The following is a 17,796-nucleotide window of genomic DNA, read 5'->3' on the forward strand; positions in this document are numbered from 1 at the left end:
CCTGTGTGTTGGCTAGTGTGCACGTGTTTCTCTCTTATAGGTGCATGTATCCGATTGTCTGCAAGAAGGCACATGGGTTTCTCTGTTGTGTGTGTGCATATGTATATATGAATGTGCAAGGGAAAGTCAATGTTGTACATGTGTGGTTGTGTGCAGGTTGTGTCAACCTTGAGGGTGTGGGTCTGTGTTGTGAGTCCATTTATGTGTCAGTGTTGGTCTCTGGGGATTGGTCTATGTGCAGGGCGTATGCACACATGTGCCTGTCTTCCTGGCATAAGGCTGACCCCACTTCTTGGCCCAGTGAGATTTGGGCCCATGTGGTGTGACCCGTGGTATGCTGGGGTCCATCCAGGGGGTCCAAGGACACAAGGGTGTCCACATGCTGGGCTAAGAGGCCATGGAGGGTGGGGGGCACACATCATGCTGGTGGGTTCATGGAAATCCAGATGTAGAGACTTGGGCCCATGTGGGTTTTGGCATGTCCACGCATGTTGGTGTGACAATGGTGTAATGGCAAGGATGGGGACCGCTGGTTCTTTCCTACCCCCAGTACCACTCAGCTCTTTGAAGTTGGAGGACTAGGATGTGAACTCTGGAAGGAGGAGACTGGAAGCCTGGAATCCTGGATCTGAGAAGGCTGCTGGGAGGCCAGATTCCTGGGTCTTGAGAAAGGAAGAAACTGAGACCTGGACTCTGGAGTTTGAAGGAGGAGGAAGCTGGGGTTGTAGACACCTGGGTGGAAGGAAGGGGAAGGGGCTGGGGTTCCTGGCCTCTTGGGCCCACAGAGGACAAAGAGTTAAAGCCCCGGACTCCTGGGTTTTGGAGGGTGAACAGTCCTGAGACCCAGATTCCCTGGATTCCAGAAACAACTCACTGGGTCTGTCTGAGCCTATGCAGAGCCTGCAGCAGGAGGGCTGAGAGAATGATCACACCAGGGACTTCCTTGGCTGAGATGGTCTCTGAGGCAGGTCTTCAAAGAGGAGCCAGAAGGATGCTAATAGGATCATTTTGTTCCTTTGCAGGTACCGGCCCAGGCCCTAACTCCCTGCAGAGAGGTGAGTGGGGTCCCTCAGGCTGGGGAGAGAGATGTGGAGTGATTGGGCCTGTTCTGAGCCAGCTGGAGGCCTGGAGCCCTGCCTGGTATGGATTTCAGGGCAGGGTATGGCAGTGTCTTCGAAAGGGCCCCCGGGCCGGGGGGGGGGGAGGGGGCGGCCATGACAACAAGATCAGGAGCATCATGTTTGGATCAGGGCTCGTGGTAGAGCCAGGGCATGGGTGGTAGGTGGGGTTTCGGGCCTGGAAGCATCCCCTCTCTGGGTGGGTCAGGTGGTTGGGACAAGGAAGTCTCCTGATGATATCAGTAGGGGGTACAGAGAGTTTCGTGACATGAAGTGAACCTTGCATTTGGAGAGCGACATGGTTTACCATTTTGTGTGTGTGTGTGCGTGCGTGCATGTGGGAAGATCTCCGGTAGACTGATTGGCTAGTGGCTGGGAGAGAGGCAGAGAAAATGATACAATAATAATGATGATGATGATGATGGTGATGATGTTAATAATAGCTGCTAACACTTATGTAGTGTTTAGTCTGTCAGGAACTATTCTGAACATGTTACAGTGTATTATACTTCATAACAACCCCATGAGGTAGGTGCTATCATTATCCCCATTTTACAGAGGAGCACACTGAGGCACAAAGAGGGGAAGTCACTGGATTCAAGTCGCGCAACGGGGAACTGGGGTGTGAACCTGCGCAGCCAGGCCCAGATTCTTGCTTGCAATGCTGCACTACCTCTCAAGAAATGTTAGCTATTTTCATTGCTGTTAGTATCCCTTCGACTCGAGTCCCACCCCAGGTGTGGGAGGCAAAACTGGGCACTTCTGTTTCATAGATCGGGGTTCTGAGCCTTAGAGACCCCACAGGCAGGCAGGTGCAGAGCTGGGCCTCCCAACTCAGGAGTGCCGCCTTTCAGGTTTTCCATTCGATACAGAGCTTTATCCCAGGAGGATCGCAAGACAAATTAATAGGGGGTGCTCAGAGATGGTGGGATGCCCTGCCTCTGCCTCTTTTTCTCTCTCCAGCCCGGGCGCTGTCCCTCTGTCTCTGTCTCTTCCTCCATCTTGGTCTCTGTAATCTCTTAGGATCACTTCCTGCCTCTCCCTCACTCTTCCTCTCCCCATCTCTTGGGCTCAACGCCCTTCTCTGCCTGTTTCCTCCCTTCTTAGTGCTCCAGTCTGTCTTGGTTTCAGGCTGGCTCCTTGCCTCTGCACCTTTCTTTCAGAGTCTTTCTCTTTTCCTGATTGATTGATTGATTTATTTATTTATTTATTTATTTATTTATTTATTTATTTAAGCTCTTTGCCCAATGTGGGCTCGAACTCGCCACGCTGCCATCAAGGGTCACATGCTCTACTGACTGAGCCAGCCAGGCGCCCCTCAGCTTCTTTTTCTTTTTGTCCCTTTGTCTCTCTCTCTGACTCTGTGTTTCTGTGTCTGCCAGCGCATCTCCCCACTTGCCCACTTGTCTCTCCCTGTCTCTTTGCCCCTCTCTCTCTGACTCTCTTGGTCCCCCTCCCCACAGGCTGAAGGATCAGGGCCACAGCAGGCCACATCCCCAAACTGCAGATCCCTAGGAGGTGGGCCAGCAAGGGACTGGGTGCGGGGTGGGGTGAAAACAGTTTCAGGGACGCCCCCTTCCCATCCTTCCCTCTTCACCCCCCCACCCACCCGGTGTTGTGATGGGAACTGACATGTCGTGGGCTGCAGCCGCCGCAGGGGAATCCCTGCCGGAAGGTTTTGCCTGGAGCAGAGGCATAGCGTGAGTGTGTGAGGGTGTGTGTGAGTGTGGGCATGTATGGGGCCTTGTATGTGCCCGCCGATGTGAGCGTGGAAGTCTGCCCGCTGTTTGGGAGCTCACCAGAGCCCAGGATGAAGCCAGGTTCAGAGAAGGACTTCCCAAGACTGGGACGGAGACTGCTGTGTTTTTTCTCAGCGCCTCCTAACTTCAGATTCCCTCTGCCACTCCCAAGGGTGTGTGTGTGGGGGGGTGGTGGTGGTAGTGGTTCCCCTTAACATTTACTGGATACTTACTGTGTGTCAGGCCCTGTGCTCAGTGGCCCCAATGAATGAGCTCACTGAACCCTTGCAACAACCCCGCAAAGATGGTATGATTGTCATCCCGTTGTACAAATTAGGAAATTATGGCCTAGTTAGGGGAAATCATGGGTCTGCGGTCACAGAACCAGCTAGTGGGGAGCCAGGACTGAACCTGAGTCTGTTTGATTTCAGAGCACTTACTCTTAATAATAGTGCACACTTCTGTACCTGGCATATATTGGGCCCTCAATGATCATGATGAGAATAATTACCAACACGTATTGAACACATTTTATGTTCCAGGCACGGTTCTAAGTACACTATGTTCATTGATCCAGTTAATCCTCACAGAGGTAAGGCCTGTTTTTATCTCCATTTTACAGATGAAGAAACCGAGATTCAGAGAGGTTCAGACACTTGCCCGAGGTCACACAGCTAGTAAGTGTCAGAGCTGGAATCTGAACCCGGGGACTATGGCTTTGAAATCCACAACCTTAAACCCTAGTCAACCCTGATTTTTAAAAATATTTAGTGGGTACTGGAAGGCCCAGACTGGGCCAGGTGTCACCGCACCCCTCTGGTTGGAAAATCATGAGAGGTCTGGGCCTCCTAGAGGAAGGTCAGAGTTGGGATTAGGACCCTGGGGGTGGGGGGTGGAGGGCCGTGTAATTTACTAACCAGCATGGAAATATTGTCTGTTAACAACAAATGCATGCCAGGTGATGAGCAGTCCTGCCTCTGTTCGGACTGGATGTCAGGAAGGCAGGGACCTGAGGCAGACTTCTAGCAGGACATTGTGGGTGGCCAGGCCGGTGGTCAAGCCCTGTGCCTGGGTAACCCGTCTCGTTCCCTTGCAGGTCTCCCGCCCCACTCCTCCCGCCTTCCCTCTGCACCATGGCTCCGGGCCCCTTCTCCTCGGCGCTCCCCTCGCCGCCACCTGCCGCCCTGCCCTTTCTGCTGCTGCTCTGGGCCGGGGCATCCCGTGGGCAGCCCTGCCCCGGCCGCTGCATCTGCCAGAACGTGGCGCCCACGCTGACCATGCTGTGCGCCAAGACCGGCTTGCTCTTCGTGCCGCCGGCCATCGACCGGCGCGTGGTGGAGCTGCGGCTCACTGACAACTTCATCGCGGCCGTCCGCCGCAGAGACTTCGCCAACATGACCAGCCTGGTGCACCTCACCCTGTCCCGTAACACCATCGGCCAGGTGGCCGCCGGCGCCTTCGCTGACCTCCGTGCCCTCCGCGCCCTGCACCTCGACAGCAACCGCCTGGCCGAGGTGCGTGGCGACCAGCTCCGCGGCTTGGGCAACCTTCGCCACCTGATCCTCGGCAACAACCAGATCCGCCGGGTCGAGTCAGCTGCCTTCGACGCCTTCCTGTCCACCGTGGAGGACCTGGATCTGTCCTACAACAATCTCGAGGCCCTGCCGTGGGAGGCTGTGGGCCAGATGGTGAACCTGAACACCCTCACGCTGGACCACAATCTCATCGACCATATCGCTGAAGGTACCTTTGTGCAGCTGCACAAACTGGTTCGCCTGGACATGACCTCCAACCGCCTCCATAAACTGCCCCCCGATGGGCTCTTCCTGAGGTCCCAAGGTTCGGGGCCGAAGCCGCCCACGCCGCTCACGGTCAGCTTCGGCGGCAACCCTCTGCACTGCAACTGCGAGCTGCTGTGGCTGCGGCGGCTGACCCGAGAGGACGACCTGGAGACGTGCGCCACCCCGGAGCACCTCACGGACCGCTACTTCTGGTCCATTCCCGAGGAGGAGTTCCTGTGTGAACCCCCGCTGATTACACGGCAGGCGGGGGGCCGGGCCCTGGTGGTGGAGGGCCAGGCGGTCAGCCTGCGGTGCCGCGCTGTGGGTGACCCTGAGCCCGTGGTGCATTGGGTCGCACCCGATGGGCGGTTGCTGGGGAACTCGAGCCGGACCCGGGTTCGGGGGGATGGGACACTGGATGTAACCATCACCACCTTAAGGGACAGTGGCACCTTCACGTGCATCGCCTCCAACGCCGCTGGGGAAGCGACGGCCCCCGTGGAGGTGTGCGTGGTACCCCTGCCTCTGATGGCGCCCCCGCCGGCCGCCCCGCCTCCCCTCACCGAGCCCGGCTCCTCAGACATCGCCACACCCGGCCGACCCGGTGCCAACGAATCGGCCGCTGAGCGCCGGCTCGTGGCGGCCGAGCTCACCTCGAACTCGGTGCTCATCCGCTGGCCGGCCCAGAGGCCCGTGCCCGGCATCCGCATGTACCAGGTCCAGTACAACAGCTCCGCAGATGACTCCCTTGTCTACAGGTGGGTGCTGCAGTCCCAGGACCTCTACCTCCTCCAGGGTCCCACCCTCCCATCTGCCCACTCCGTTGGCCTTCCTGCTCAGCTGTGGTTCTCTAGATGGACATGCAGAGTTGTCTTGGGCCCTCACCCGCCCTGTCTCCTCCCCTCTAGTTCTGTCTCCCTATCTCTTTCTGGTTTTCCTGCGTTTAGTAAATCTTCGTCGAGGACCCACACGAGCCAGACTAGGGCCGGGCACTGGAGTTATAATAGTGAACGTGCCCAGCAGCATCCCTGCTCTCTGGGGTTCATGGTCTACATCACTGCTGGCCGAGGGTGCTTGATTCTGCACCTTGTCAGTTAAACATTTTGGAACATGAAATATTCTCACACATTTATGATTAACCCATACGAGTGTTACTGTTAGCAACACATCAGGTACATTAAACGAATCAGGAACAAAAAGTATGAGAAAAATATATAAATGACCATTTGATCCTCCCTACTTTGTTGTGAAGCAATGATGATACCCCCTCCCATTTTATAGACACACCTAAGTTATTTCCACCATCCACTGGGTTAGCAGCCCTTGCCCTGGTGTGGACAGATCTGTACAGCATAGACAGGCATTAAAGGGCTACTTTCTCCCATCAATTCTCTTGCTTTTGCCTCTGTCTCTCCTGTCTCTCCCTCCTGTCCTTATGAGGCACCAAGCCCCTGCTCCGTGCTAGGCCCTGTGCTATCTCATTTGAGCTTCCCAACTCTGCCGTGAAGCAGTCATGATCCCCCTTCCCTTTTTATAGACAGGGAAACTGAGACTCAGTGGGGGGAACCACGTGCTCAAGGTCACAGAGGAAGTGACCAGGATTCCAGCCCTAACCCTTCTAACTCCTAATCTTGCCCTTTATACCTTGAACACACATTTATCGAGCCCCTACTTTTTGCCAGGCAGGGATTAGGGGAGAAGGATAATACATTTCTGTCAATAGCTTTTAGTTTCTGTGTCTCTCCACCTCTCTGTTTCTCTTCTTCTCTAACGCTTAGCCTCTGTGTGGTGCGGTGAGGGGAGGTTCACAGACCCTCAGACCGACCGTGCATGTATGCAGATGTTGGTGGCCCTGTGTCCCCAGCAGGGCAACAGACCCCTGTTGTCTTCCTTTCACCTCAAGGCCACAGTTCAGCCCTCTGTCCCCCATTGAAGATGCCTGTGCTACGGTGCTGCAGGGGTTAACCTCCTCACTGCTGCCACGGGCGGAGGGGACATCCAACCAGAAGCCTGCTCTGCTGCTTGCTTGCGTCTTGCAGCCAATTAGAGACACATGGGCTGAAGCTTTCTTAAGGAGCCAGCCTCTGTCCTTGAAAAGTGGGGAGCCCCTAGCAACTGGTTACTTTGGGGGAAAGGAGCAAGAGGAATCCAGTGCTCTTTGGGAGAGGAGATGAGAGGAGGAGGAAGACTTACAGCCAGGGGCCCAAGGCTGGAAGGGGTGGGGGGCAGTGTGTGAAATGGCAGGCAGGGGGTGAGTTGGAAAAGCGGGTAGGCCTTTATGGGTGGGGGGGGATGGGGACCATACTTGAAATCTTTTGAAGGGTGGCTCTGGCTATAAGGGAGCTGAGGTGGGCTTCAGGACCAGAGATGGCAGAGGTGGCTTGTTAGAGAGAATGTGAAGTTGCTGAGGGGCTAGAGGCCTGGGGGGGGGGGGGGGGGGCCTTTCAGAGGAGATGGAGCTCCTGCCACATGGTCTTGGGCAACAGTCCTTGTCTCTGGTGACCCACTATGAGATTTTTAGGTGAGGGGAGCTTGTGAGGTTGAGTGCTGGGCATACAAATCCATGTGGATGTGGCAGTCCTGGCTTAGCCAAGGCTGGATGTGGCCAACAGCACAGAAGAGATGTGCCCAACAGAAGAGGGTCAAGGCCTAGTGGGAATGCCCTTCCAGCTGGGGAAGAGTGCCATTGGCAGTAAAGTGTGAGCCACGGTGAGGGTGACTGGCCAGCACTGGGTGGGATGCAAGCTAATCATGATGAAATTATCCAGTGCCAGGCTTTAGGTAGGTTAACTCATTCATACTTCACACTTTCTCTATGAAGAAGACAGAAGAATTCTTACTGTCTCCATTTTGGGGAAATGAGGCACAGAGATGTTAAGAAACTTGCCTAAGGTCACAGAGCTAGCAAGGGGCAGCAGAGAGACTCAAACACAGGCCCCCAGGCTTTGTCGGCATAACCACTTCTTTGCACTGTCCCTCATTAGAAGGCAGGGGCCTGTAGCAAGAGAGTGGCATGCTTGCTTGGTTACCTTTGACCCGATTGTGGATGAAATTTACCCTGGGGGCATGATTTCACGACCTCTGGTGGTATGGGGCACAGCATGAACACAAGGTGATCGATATTGCAGGACACGCAAAGAGCGGACATGGTCCCAGGCACGGTAGGGAAACCATTTGTAGTAGGCCCTGTGGAGTGTGGCTTGGAAGTGATTGGTCAACCAGAAGTGGAGTGGCCTATAGCCAGGTCCCCTTGGTGGGTGGGAATATGTAGTTGAGGGGCTTGGAAATAGACAGAGGCGGCTAGATGTATGTACCCAAGGTGGGACATGCAGATGAGGGGCGTGGCCTGTATCATGGTTTCCCGGAAAGGGTGGGAATAGGTAGAAAAAAGAAACTAGAAGAGCATCCGTTGTCCCAGTAGGAGTAAGACAGGGGGTGTGAGTTGACCGGTGTCCACTTGAGGGAGGATGGGACATGCAGGATATAATATTGGGGCCCCTTCAAGGATGGAAATCTATAGATCAGAGACTCTGAATGGCAGCTGACCCAAATTAAAGGCATGTTCCTTCAGGGCAGGATTTAAAAGCTATAGTACTCCTCCCAGGCAGGGTCCAGGATATGTAGACGAGGGAACACGAATGGCAGATATTATCGTAGCAGGTGATGAAACACCACAGGGAGCGGTTCTGAGGTCTGGGCTTGCAGACGAGGGGCGTGGCCTGTAGCAGTGGTCCTGAGAGGATGTACCTTTGCTGCTTGAATGGCTGCTGTTGTCCCATAGAGAGTGAAATATCGGTAGGAATGCATGGTTTGTTCCCTGTTGGTCACCACGGATGGGACACGCAAATGAAGCGGTACCGTTCATAGTGGAGCTAACCCAGTGCTGATGGCGTCCCTCCTGCAGGATGATCCCATCCACCAGCCAGACCTTCCTGGTGAATGATCTGGCAGCAGGCCGCGCCTACGACCTGTGCGTGCTGGCAGTCTACGACGACGGGGCCACTGCACTGCCGGCCACGCGAGTGGTGGGCTGTGTGCAGTTTACCACTGCCGGGGATCCCGCGCCCTGCCGCCCACTGAGGGCCCATTTCTTGGGTGGCACCATGATCATCGCCATTGGGGGCGTCATCGTCGCCTCGGTCCTCGTCTTCATCGTTCTGCTCATGATCCGCTATAAGGTCTACGGCGACGGAGATGGCCGCCGCGTCAAGGGTACCTCCAGGTCGCCTCCGCGGGTCAGCCACGTGTGCTCGCAGACCAACGGCGCAGGCGCGTCGCAGGCCCCGCCCCCGCCGGCGCAAGACCGTTACGAGGCGCTGCGCGAGGTGACGTCCCCAGCTGCTGCCGCTTTGGCGGTCGAGGCGAAGGCCACCGCCGCCGAGTCGGATTCCACCGAGCCAGAGGCCGTCCTTGGACGCTCCCTGGGCGGCTCAGCCACCTCGCTGTGCCTGCTGCCGTCTGAGGAAATCTCTGGGGAGGAGTCTCGGGCCACGGCGGGCCCTCGGAGGAGCCGTTCCGGGGCCCTGGGGCCGCCAGCTTCGGCGCCCCCCACTCTAGCTCTGGTTCCTGGGGGGGCCCCGGCCCGGCCGAGGCCGCAGCAGCGCTATTCGTTCGACGGGGACTACGGGGCACTCTTCCAGAGCCACAGTTACCCGCGCCGCGCCCGGCGGACAAAGCGCCACCGGTCCACGCCGCACCTGGACGGGGCCGGAGGGGGCGCGGCCGGGGAGGACGGAGACCTGGGGCTGGGCTCCGCCAGGGCACGCCTGGCCTTTACTAGCACCGAGTGGATGCTGGAGAGTACCGTCTGAGCGGCGGGCGGGCGCCGGGACGCCTGGGTGCCGCGGACAAACGCCCAGCCACCCGGACGCTGGGGCAGGACTCGGGGGCGAAAGCACGGCGCCTAGTGGTCAGACTGGAGGGGGAGACGCGCCCTCCTCCTCCCTGAAGGGGGCGAGGCTGCCTCGTCTGCAGCTCTTGGCCACGCCCCCGGGCCCGGGGGAGTTAGGGGGCGGGCAGCCGGGCCCCCCTCCTCCAAGGACTCCTCGTCCCCCTCCTGCCCCTCCCCCCGCGCGCTCGCGGACCTCGCTGGAGCCGGTGCCTTACACAGCGAAGCGCGGGGAGGGGCAGGGCCCCCCCGACACTGCAGCACTGAGACACGAGCCCCCTCCCCCCGCCCGGGACCGGGGCAGGGGCGAGGGGCCCATTTCTTGTATCTGGCTGGACTAGATCCTATTCTGTCCCGCGGCGGCCTCCAAAGCCCCCACCCCCACCCCATTCACCTCCCTGGTCCCGTCGGGTCTGGCTTGGGGTCCCCCTTTCTCTGTTCCCTTCCTCTCTGTCCCGCCCTATGTCGTCTTTGTCTCATGTCTCTGTCCTTCCCTACTTGTCTCTCTCTGTCCCGCCGTCTCTTCTCCCTCCCATATCTTGTCCAGTCTCCCTCTCTCTCCTGATTACCTCTTCCCACTACACACTCTCCCGGGCAGGTCCCACTGGAAGGACCAGAGTGTCCCGTATCCCTTCCTCTTTCCCCAAATAAACCCCCACATGAACAAGATCCAAAACCAAATCCTCCCCTCCCTGCCGGAGCCGGGACCCTCCGCCGCAGCAGAATTAAACTTTTTTCTGTGTCTGAGGCCGCTCTGCTGACCTCTGTGTGTCCGTGTGTTTGGGGGGATATGTGTGTGTGATCTGAATTACAGCGTGCTGACTCAAGTGAGACCGAAGGAAGGACGGCTAGTTGGGACCAGGGATACTTGCAGATAGTTTCCCGTCCTCTGGCTTAGAGGTGGGGAATAATAAAAATGATAACAGCTAACATTTAGTGAGTGCTTACTATGTGCCAAGCACTTAAGACATTTAATCCTCTGAACAACCCTAGTACACCTGCACTGTTACCCTGTTTTGCAGATGGGGAAATTGAGCCCAGAAAAGTTAAGTAACTTACCCAAGGTCACATAGCCAGAACAGAAGGTAGCAAAATTGGGATTGAAAAAGGCAGGCAGCCTGACTTCTGAGTCTGTATTCTTAACCATAGAACTCTACTGCTGAGCAGCTTGGTGGATGTTCATTCTGCACATGGGCTAAGCACAGCTCAGCTCTCTGAGGTCAGACCGCTAGCTGTTTGAAGTGGATATGTTTAATCCCATTTTACAGTCAGGAATCTGAACCAGGGAGAAATGAAAGGCACTATCCCAAGGCCCCCAGATGAGGAAATAGGGTAGCTGGCAGTTTGACCTCAGTATCGACTCCTCTCTACTACACTGTATTGCCTCTGGCATCCATCTGGAGGCCAGGGAATGGCCCCAAAGACCTTGGTTAGCTGAAGGTATCCAAAGTCAACCTGGGGGAGGGGATGAGGGAAAATGCTCATTGGTCGCCGTCTGGAATTTGAGGGATTCTAGGTGTTAGAGTTTGCTGGGAACACAGAGAACGGTGTGTGGGGAAGAGTTTCTCAGGGGAGGCTGAGGGCTATGGCTGGGGAAGGGAAGTTGGTCCGATGGGGGTGCCCCAGCCCTTGGGGAGAAGGGCTTGGCCTGCAGTGAAAACTACTCCTCGATCCTGGAGAAGGAGGAAAAAGGCGTCTTGCCAGCCAGGGGCCCCCTGAGGCCTGGAGAGGAGGAGAGAAAGACGGAAATAGAAACGAAGCAGGAGGGAGGCGGATGGAGCTGGGCAGACAGGGTGGGAAGCAGCCAGGACAGAAGCACCAGCGACTCACATGCCATGAGGCTCCCTCGCCCAGTGGCCCAGCCACACTTCTCTCAGTCATCACGACTCCTGGCTACTGAGGGCTTCCCACATGCCAGGCGCTGTGCTCACAGACCCTCCCTGATGCAAGCAGAGAGCATGCAAGCCAGTGCCCAGCAAAATGGAGTTACTCAGCACGATCGCATTTATGCTCTGCAACAGATGTGTGTAGCGTGTGCATCCGATTCTCTAGAGGAGGAAACTGAGGTTGAGAGAGGTTAAGGGAGCTGGCCCAAGACCACAAAACCACCAAAGGGCAGAGCCACGATCGGAAAGCTTACTGCCTCCAAATCCTGCACACCTAACCAGCCGACTATATTGTCTCTGATTCACCCAATAAAGCTTTCTCGAGCATGTACTGTGTACCTGGCTCTGTGCAGGGGATACAACAGTGAACAAAATAGTTAAATAAGACAAAACAAGAAACCCCTGCCCCATGGAGCTTATATGCCCCAGGGGAGGGAGGGTGTGACAGTAAACGCCTTGTCCCGTGGTAAATAAATGTCGCATAAAGAATGAAAATGGAAGAGGACAAGGACTGATGGAGGGGGGGGGGGGGGGGCGGGGGCGCCTTCCATCGGGGGGGGGGGGGGGGTCAAGGAGTGTGGTGCCGGAGCTGAAGAAATCCATTGTAGGAAGATCCAGGGAAAAGCATTTTAGGCAAAGTGAATGGCACATGCAAAGCCCTTAAGGGAAGCAGGTGCTTCGTGTGCTGGAGGTGCTATGTCTGGGCTGGAGTGAGTGGGAGAGTGGGAGGGGAGGAGGCGGGAGAGGTGAGCAGGAAGAGATTCTGAAGAGCCTTGTGGACTGGGGTCAAGAGTCAAGATTTAATTATCAGAGCTACGGGAAGCCAATGGAGGGATTTCTGTAGAGGCAGTATATGGTCTGATTTTTGTGGAGACCCCAGCTTTGGGGTGGGGTGTGCGTGCCTTAGAAACTGAATCAGCAACTGCCATCTCAGAGTTTGGCCATCTACCCGTTGACACGTTTGGGGCCAACATGATCCCCGGTTCGGCCCTTTGGATGACACTCCATCCACCTTCCTTCACCTGTAACCTCTTCATTTTAGTAGAGATGTATTTATCAATGTCAATGCCATGCTTGGTTTTCAAAATCGAGAGCTTTAAGGGGCACCTGGGTGTCTCCGTCAGTTATGCGTCCGACTCTTGGTTTCGGCTCAAGTCGTGATCTCACAGTTCGTGAGTTTGAGCCCTACCTTGGGCTCTGTGCTGACAGCTCGAGGCCTGCTTGGGATTTCTCTCTCCTTCTATTACTGCCCCCTCCCTGGATCTCTCTCTCTCTTTCTCTCAAAAAATAAATAAATAAACATAAAAAGGTCGAGAGCTTTAAACCCAAGGAACAGGTACACTAGGTGTGAGAGGGCATAGTATCCCAAGGGAAATGATTATCCCTTCTGTGCCTGGCCCTGTGCTGGGCACTGGAGACCCAGCGGCAACTAAGACAGACCCAGTCCCTGCCCTCCTGGGGCTCAGGGCAACTGCAGCCATATTGCTGTAAGAAGCACAGGAGACTGTGGGAGCCCAGCGGAGCTGACCCTGACCAGAGGTTCAAGGACATGTGTATTAGTCTGAGTCTTTGGGTAGCAAGTGATAGGAGCTTAGCTTCCCTGGACTAGACATAAAAAGTGGGCATTGTTGGCTTATATATGTGGGAAGCAGACGATTAAGGGTAGAGCTACAAGGAACTTGGCCTTAGAGACTGGAACCCAGGTTCAATTCCACCCAGATGCTTTTCTCACTCATTTCTCCTCTCTGCTTCTCCCAGCTCAGATTCATCCTCTTCAACCACATGTGCTGGGGGCAATGGCCATTTATTTACAGACACAGACTGGATGCTTCTAGCCCTATACCCTAAAGGTAAAATGGCAAAAATCTCCTCCAATCCTAAATGAAAAAAAAAAAAAAAATCAGGGAAGGGCTCTGATTGGTCTGACCAGAGTCACATACCACCCCAGCACTGACTGTAGCATCCAAGGGACTATAATTTTTAAAGTTTATTTATTTATTTTGAGAGAGAGAGAGAGAGAGAGAGAGAGAGAGAGAAAGAGAAAGAGAAAGACAGAATCCCAAGCAAGTGCTGCATTAACAGCATGGAGCCCAATGTGGGGCTTGAACTCACCAACAGTGAGATCATGGCCTGAGCTGAAACCAAGATTCAGATGCTTAACCGACTGAGCCACCCAGACACCCCAGAAATGTAATGTTTTGGCTGGCCAGGTGGGGGTTGTGGGTCTGGGTTGTGTGACCTGGGGGTTACCAAAATAATAATTAGGTTGAACCATATGGAATCGCCAGGCATTGTAGGTTAGAAATGGCAGAGCGTTGGCAATTTCACACGGTTGAACCTAAATAGTCACCAGAAAAATAGGATGGGGACGTTTTTACACAGATAAAAGCAATAGGATGCCCAGTGCCCCATGCAGAAGGGTGTTTGAAGGAGAAGGTGATATTAGGTGAAACGTAAGGGATGAATGGGAACTGGCCAGGTGAAGACTTTGTGATGGCAGGAAAGTAATAATAGCATGTCCCGGGCGCAGGGAACAGCTGATACAGAGGCTCTCATGGGGGGGCGGGGGGGAGGGGATCAAGGGAAGGCTTGCCACCGTGCTTCGGAGATGATTGAGCAAACCTGAGTCCTGTGTCCAGGCAAATGAAGGAATCGGAAGACGGGGCCATTCCTCAAAGGAAAACTGAGGAGTTTACCAGGAGAAATGGATGCTGAACAGGGCAAAATCAAAATACGTCCAGGTCAAAAATTTTTGTTAGGCCTTGGCATTTCCGAGAAGGGATTTGCAACTTTATTTCCATTGTAGCACTGAGGAGGGTCATATGTCAGAATTTAGGTATCTCCTATATGATCCAAATGTCTATGTAAGCTCTATGGCCAACATGGGGCTTGAACTCATGACCTCGAGATTAAGAGTCGCGTGCTCTACCAACTGAGCCAGCCAGTCACCCCATGGCATTAAATATTAATTGACTACCTTCTCTAGGTTCTATGGTGGGCATACAGAGATGGATTTGTGAGGGTATATTTGGCTGCGGAAGACAGAAAACCCAATTAATACGACTGAAGACATTTGGTGATCTCATTTAATAAGAAGTCTCGAGTTAGGAGGTTTGGGGATTTGACGCAATGGCTCCTTGATATCACCAAGGACCCAATTTCCTACTCTTCCATTCTACCTTCCTTAGAAGAATAGCTTCATATGCTAGGTTTGTTGCCTCTTGGTCACAAAATAGCTACCACAGCTCCAGACATCACGTCCTCATACCAGTGAATTAAGCAGGAAGGAAGGGAACAAATGGAAGAGTTTTCTTTGTTTCAGGGAAGAAGAAAAAATCTAAAATAACAAAAGTAAAAGCAATAAACACTTATATGGGGCTTAACCTGTGCCAAGAACTGTTTTACATTCTTCACATAAATTAAATAATTTAAGAAGCCCTTCAGTCGGAGGGCCATTCCAAACTGCAAGGGAGTCCTGGGAAGCAGGTGTCAGGCAAGGGGAAAGAAATTCATGCCATGGGCTGGGCAACTTGCTGCCCCCTCCCAAACTGGAGCACTGTCACTCACACACTGTATAATGCAGTAGAAGTGGCTAAGGGGTTGTGTATAATTTCTGGTAGATGGCTGTACTCAAGCCCTTTGTCTCCTGAGAAAACCCTTGAACACGCAAAGAAGTAAGACTTAGAAATTATGGGGATAATTCTGAAACCCCTGTAATGTGATAAAAACTCAACCAGTTGGAAACCTCAGTGAGTTACGCTTGGTAAGAAATTTCTTGTAACACACCTCACAATGATTGTGATGGGCCGGTGGCTGTCACACTGTTCCAACGATCTGTTGCTTCACAAAAAACCAAACTTAGTGGCACAAAACAAAAACTATTTTGTTATGCTCCCAGATTGGGTGGGCCAGGGGCTTGATCGTGGGACAGTGGGGATCAGGGATGGCTTGTCTCTGCCCCAGCTGGGAGCTGAAACCATCTGGACGCTTCTCCACTCACACGTCTGGTTCCTGAGCTGGGATGACTTCAAAGCTGAGCTGAGCTGGGACTGTCAACCAGAGCATGTACATGTGGCCTCTTCATGTGGTTGGGGCTTCTTGCGTCGTGGCAGTTGGGTTCCAATGGGTTCCAAAGGGGGAGAGTCTGAGAACTCATGATCCAAGAGTGCTAAGTGGACTCGGTGTTGGAAGTCACTCGTCTTGACTTCCACTGTACTTTATTGGTTGGAGAAGTTGCAAGTCCAAGTTCAACGAGGGGGGAGCATTGACTCCACCTCTTGAAGGGAGGAATGTCAAAGAATTTGTGGCCACTTTTTAAAAGTCACAGCACATACCATGCACAAATTGGAGATGCCAGGGAACTAGTTAATATCTGGCATTATTGGAATCAAAATGCATGTTGGCCACACATTGGAGCAGATCCTGGAACCGCCCCCTCATCCCTTCTGCAGCAGGTACTAATTCTTTTTTTTTTTTTTTAAGTTTTTAAATTTATTTTGAGAGAGCGAGCGAGCACATGCATGAATGCCCAAGTCGGGGAGGGGAAGAGAGACAGAGAGAAAATCTCTCAAGCAGGCTCTGTACTATCAGCTCGGAGCCTGATGCGGGGCTTGAACTCACGAACCTTGAGATCATGACCCAAGCCAAAGTCGGACGCTTAACCGAATGAGCCACCCAGGCGCCCCTAATTCTTTTGGGGCACAATTCTGAATTGTGGAGAGGTCTAGGGATTCCAGGGGCCAGCCTGGGATGGAATGGATGGAGCTGGTTTGTTTAGGGGGACCTCGGGGAAATAGCCACTTGCCAACTAGTTTGAAAGTGTTTTCAATATTTTCCACAACAGAAGCAGTGCTACCATTGGGGACCCGCTGAGTATTAGTCCTGCAAGAGATACACGACTTGGAACCTCCATGTGCCATTATAGGCTGCTACCTGGTTCTATCTCCTACCTTCTTCCTGCTGGTCGAGCTCTAAGTGTGTTCTGGTATCCCCTCTCCATGGGGCATGTTTTCAGGGAAAGGCCTTCTTTCTAGTATCAGGGGTGAATCTTGATTAGTCTAACACCATCTTTTTTTTTTTAAGTTTATTTATTTATTTTGTTTTAGTAATCTCTACACCCAATGTGGGGCTCGAATTCATGACCCTGAGATCAAGAGTCACATGCTCTTCTGACTGAGTCAGCCGGACCCCCCCCCCCCCCCCAACACTATCTTTGTAATTATATCTTTCTTGCCACCGGATTGCTGTAGGCTTGGGCATGTGACTGAATTCTAGCCAAGGAGAGAAGCATGCGCATCCAACAGGGAGTTTCTCCGGAAGGCTTTCCTTGCTTTTAAAAACTGTGGGAGAAGAGTGAAGAAGGCCCCAGACATTGTGGAGCAGAGGCAAGCTGTCCACACTGGGCCGTGTCCAAATTCGTGACCCACAGAATCTGTGAGCAGGATAAAATGGTTGTTGTTTTACTCCATTAAGCTTGAGGCGGTTGGTTATGAGTTGGAAGATATTGTTTGTGTGTGACAGCTGGGGCCGTGGCTGCCGTCTCGAGACCATGAGGTAGCCAGAGTAAGAATCGGCCAACAGAGGCACCTGGGTGGCTCAGTCAGTTAAGCGTCCGATTTTGGCTCATGTCATGCTCTCACGGTTCATGAGTTTGAGCCCCACACCAGGTTCTGTGCTGATAGTGCAGAGCCTGCTTGGGATTCTCTCTCTCCCTCTCTCTGCCCTGCGCACACGTGCACATTCTCTCTCTCAAAATAAATAAACACACTTTAAAAAAAGAAACGGAAAGAATTTGGTTCCCCGATAACATTATTGAATATTAAGTAATCAACCAGTCCTAGAACTGCCCTGCCAGCTGACTTTTTGTTATGTATGATAATGAACTCATTTTTGCTTTCCCCACTTGAGTTAGCTTTCTGATACTTATTATAGGATAGAGCATCTTGATTGAGCTGGACCTCCGACTGTCCTAAGTACCCATGGAAGACAGGGGTGCCCAGTTCACACAGACAGGGATAGACAGAGAGACATATAAACATGCGCTTAAATGCACACACACCCGCACGTGTGGGCATGAACCGTTGTACGTCTTCAGTCAGACTGAGGTTCAGGCAGATACTCGCTTAGATCCATACGCGCACACAGTCGCAGAAGTCACGCATTTCACCTGCACCACACAGACGTCCACATGCAGCCACAGACTCAGTCACACGCGCACTCAAGGATCCACTCTCACAGAAGGGTCCCACCCTTTGCTTTATTTGTGCATATTGTATAAAAGTAGAAAAACAAGCATTGCTTTTGGGTCTAGGTCACCGCCACGGCTCCATAAATAAGGGGCGAGAGGAAATAACTTAAGGCAAGGTTGGGGCTTCTTCGTGCATA

General features: G+C 53.5%; 1 protein-coding gene across 6 annotated transcripts; it reads left to right on the plus strand.

Moving 5' to 3' along the window:
* Positions 1 to 6: 6 nt before the first annotated feature.
* Positions 7 to 10,287, plus strand: LRFN1 (leucine rich repeat and fibronectin type III domain containing 1). Of its 6 annotated transcripts, XM_040445899.1 has the most exons (5): positions 7 to 1,140; positions 1,677 to 1,803; positions 3,480 to 3,534; positions 3,954 to 5,396; positions 8,543 to 10,287. In XM_040445899.1, exons 4-5 carry the CDS (start codon positions 3,991 to 3,993, stop codon positions 9,447 to 9,449), a joined length of 2,313 nt encoding a protein of 770 aa, XP_040301833.1. In that variant the 5' UTR covers positions 7 to 1,140; positions 1,677 to 1,803; positions 3,480 to 3,534; positions 3,954 to 3,990; the 3' UTR covers positions 9,450 to 10,287. The 6 variants fall into 6 exon arrangements, with proteins under 6 accessions (XP_040301833.1, XP_040301836.1, XP_040301832.1 ...); XM_040445902.1 differs by lacking the exons at positions 1,677 to 1,803; positions 3,480 to 3,534 and adding an exon at positions 3,400 to 3,449; XM_040445898.1 differs by lacking the exon at positions 1,677 to 1,803.
* The last annotated feature ends 7,509 nt before the right edge of the window (positions 10,288 to 17,796 follow it).

Source organism: Herpailurus yagouaroundi, unplaced genomic scaffold (assembly GCF_014898765.1).
Source record: "Herpailurus yagouaroundi ecotype Mexico unplaced genomic scaffold, PumYag 194, whole genome shotgun sequence".
In the NCBI taxonomy this organism is placed as follows: Eukaryota; Metazoa; Chordata; class Mammalia; order Carnivora; family Felidae; genus Herpailurus; species Herpailurus yagouaroundi.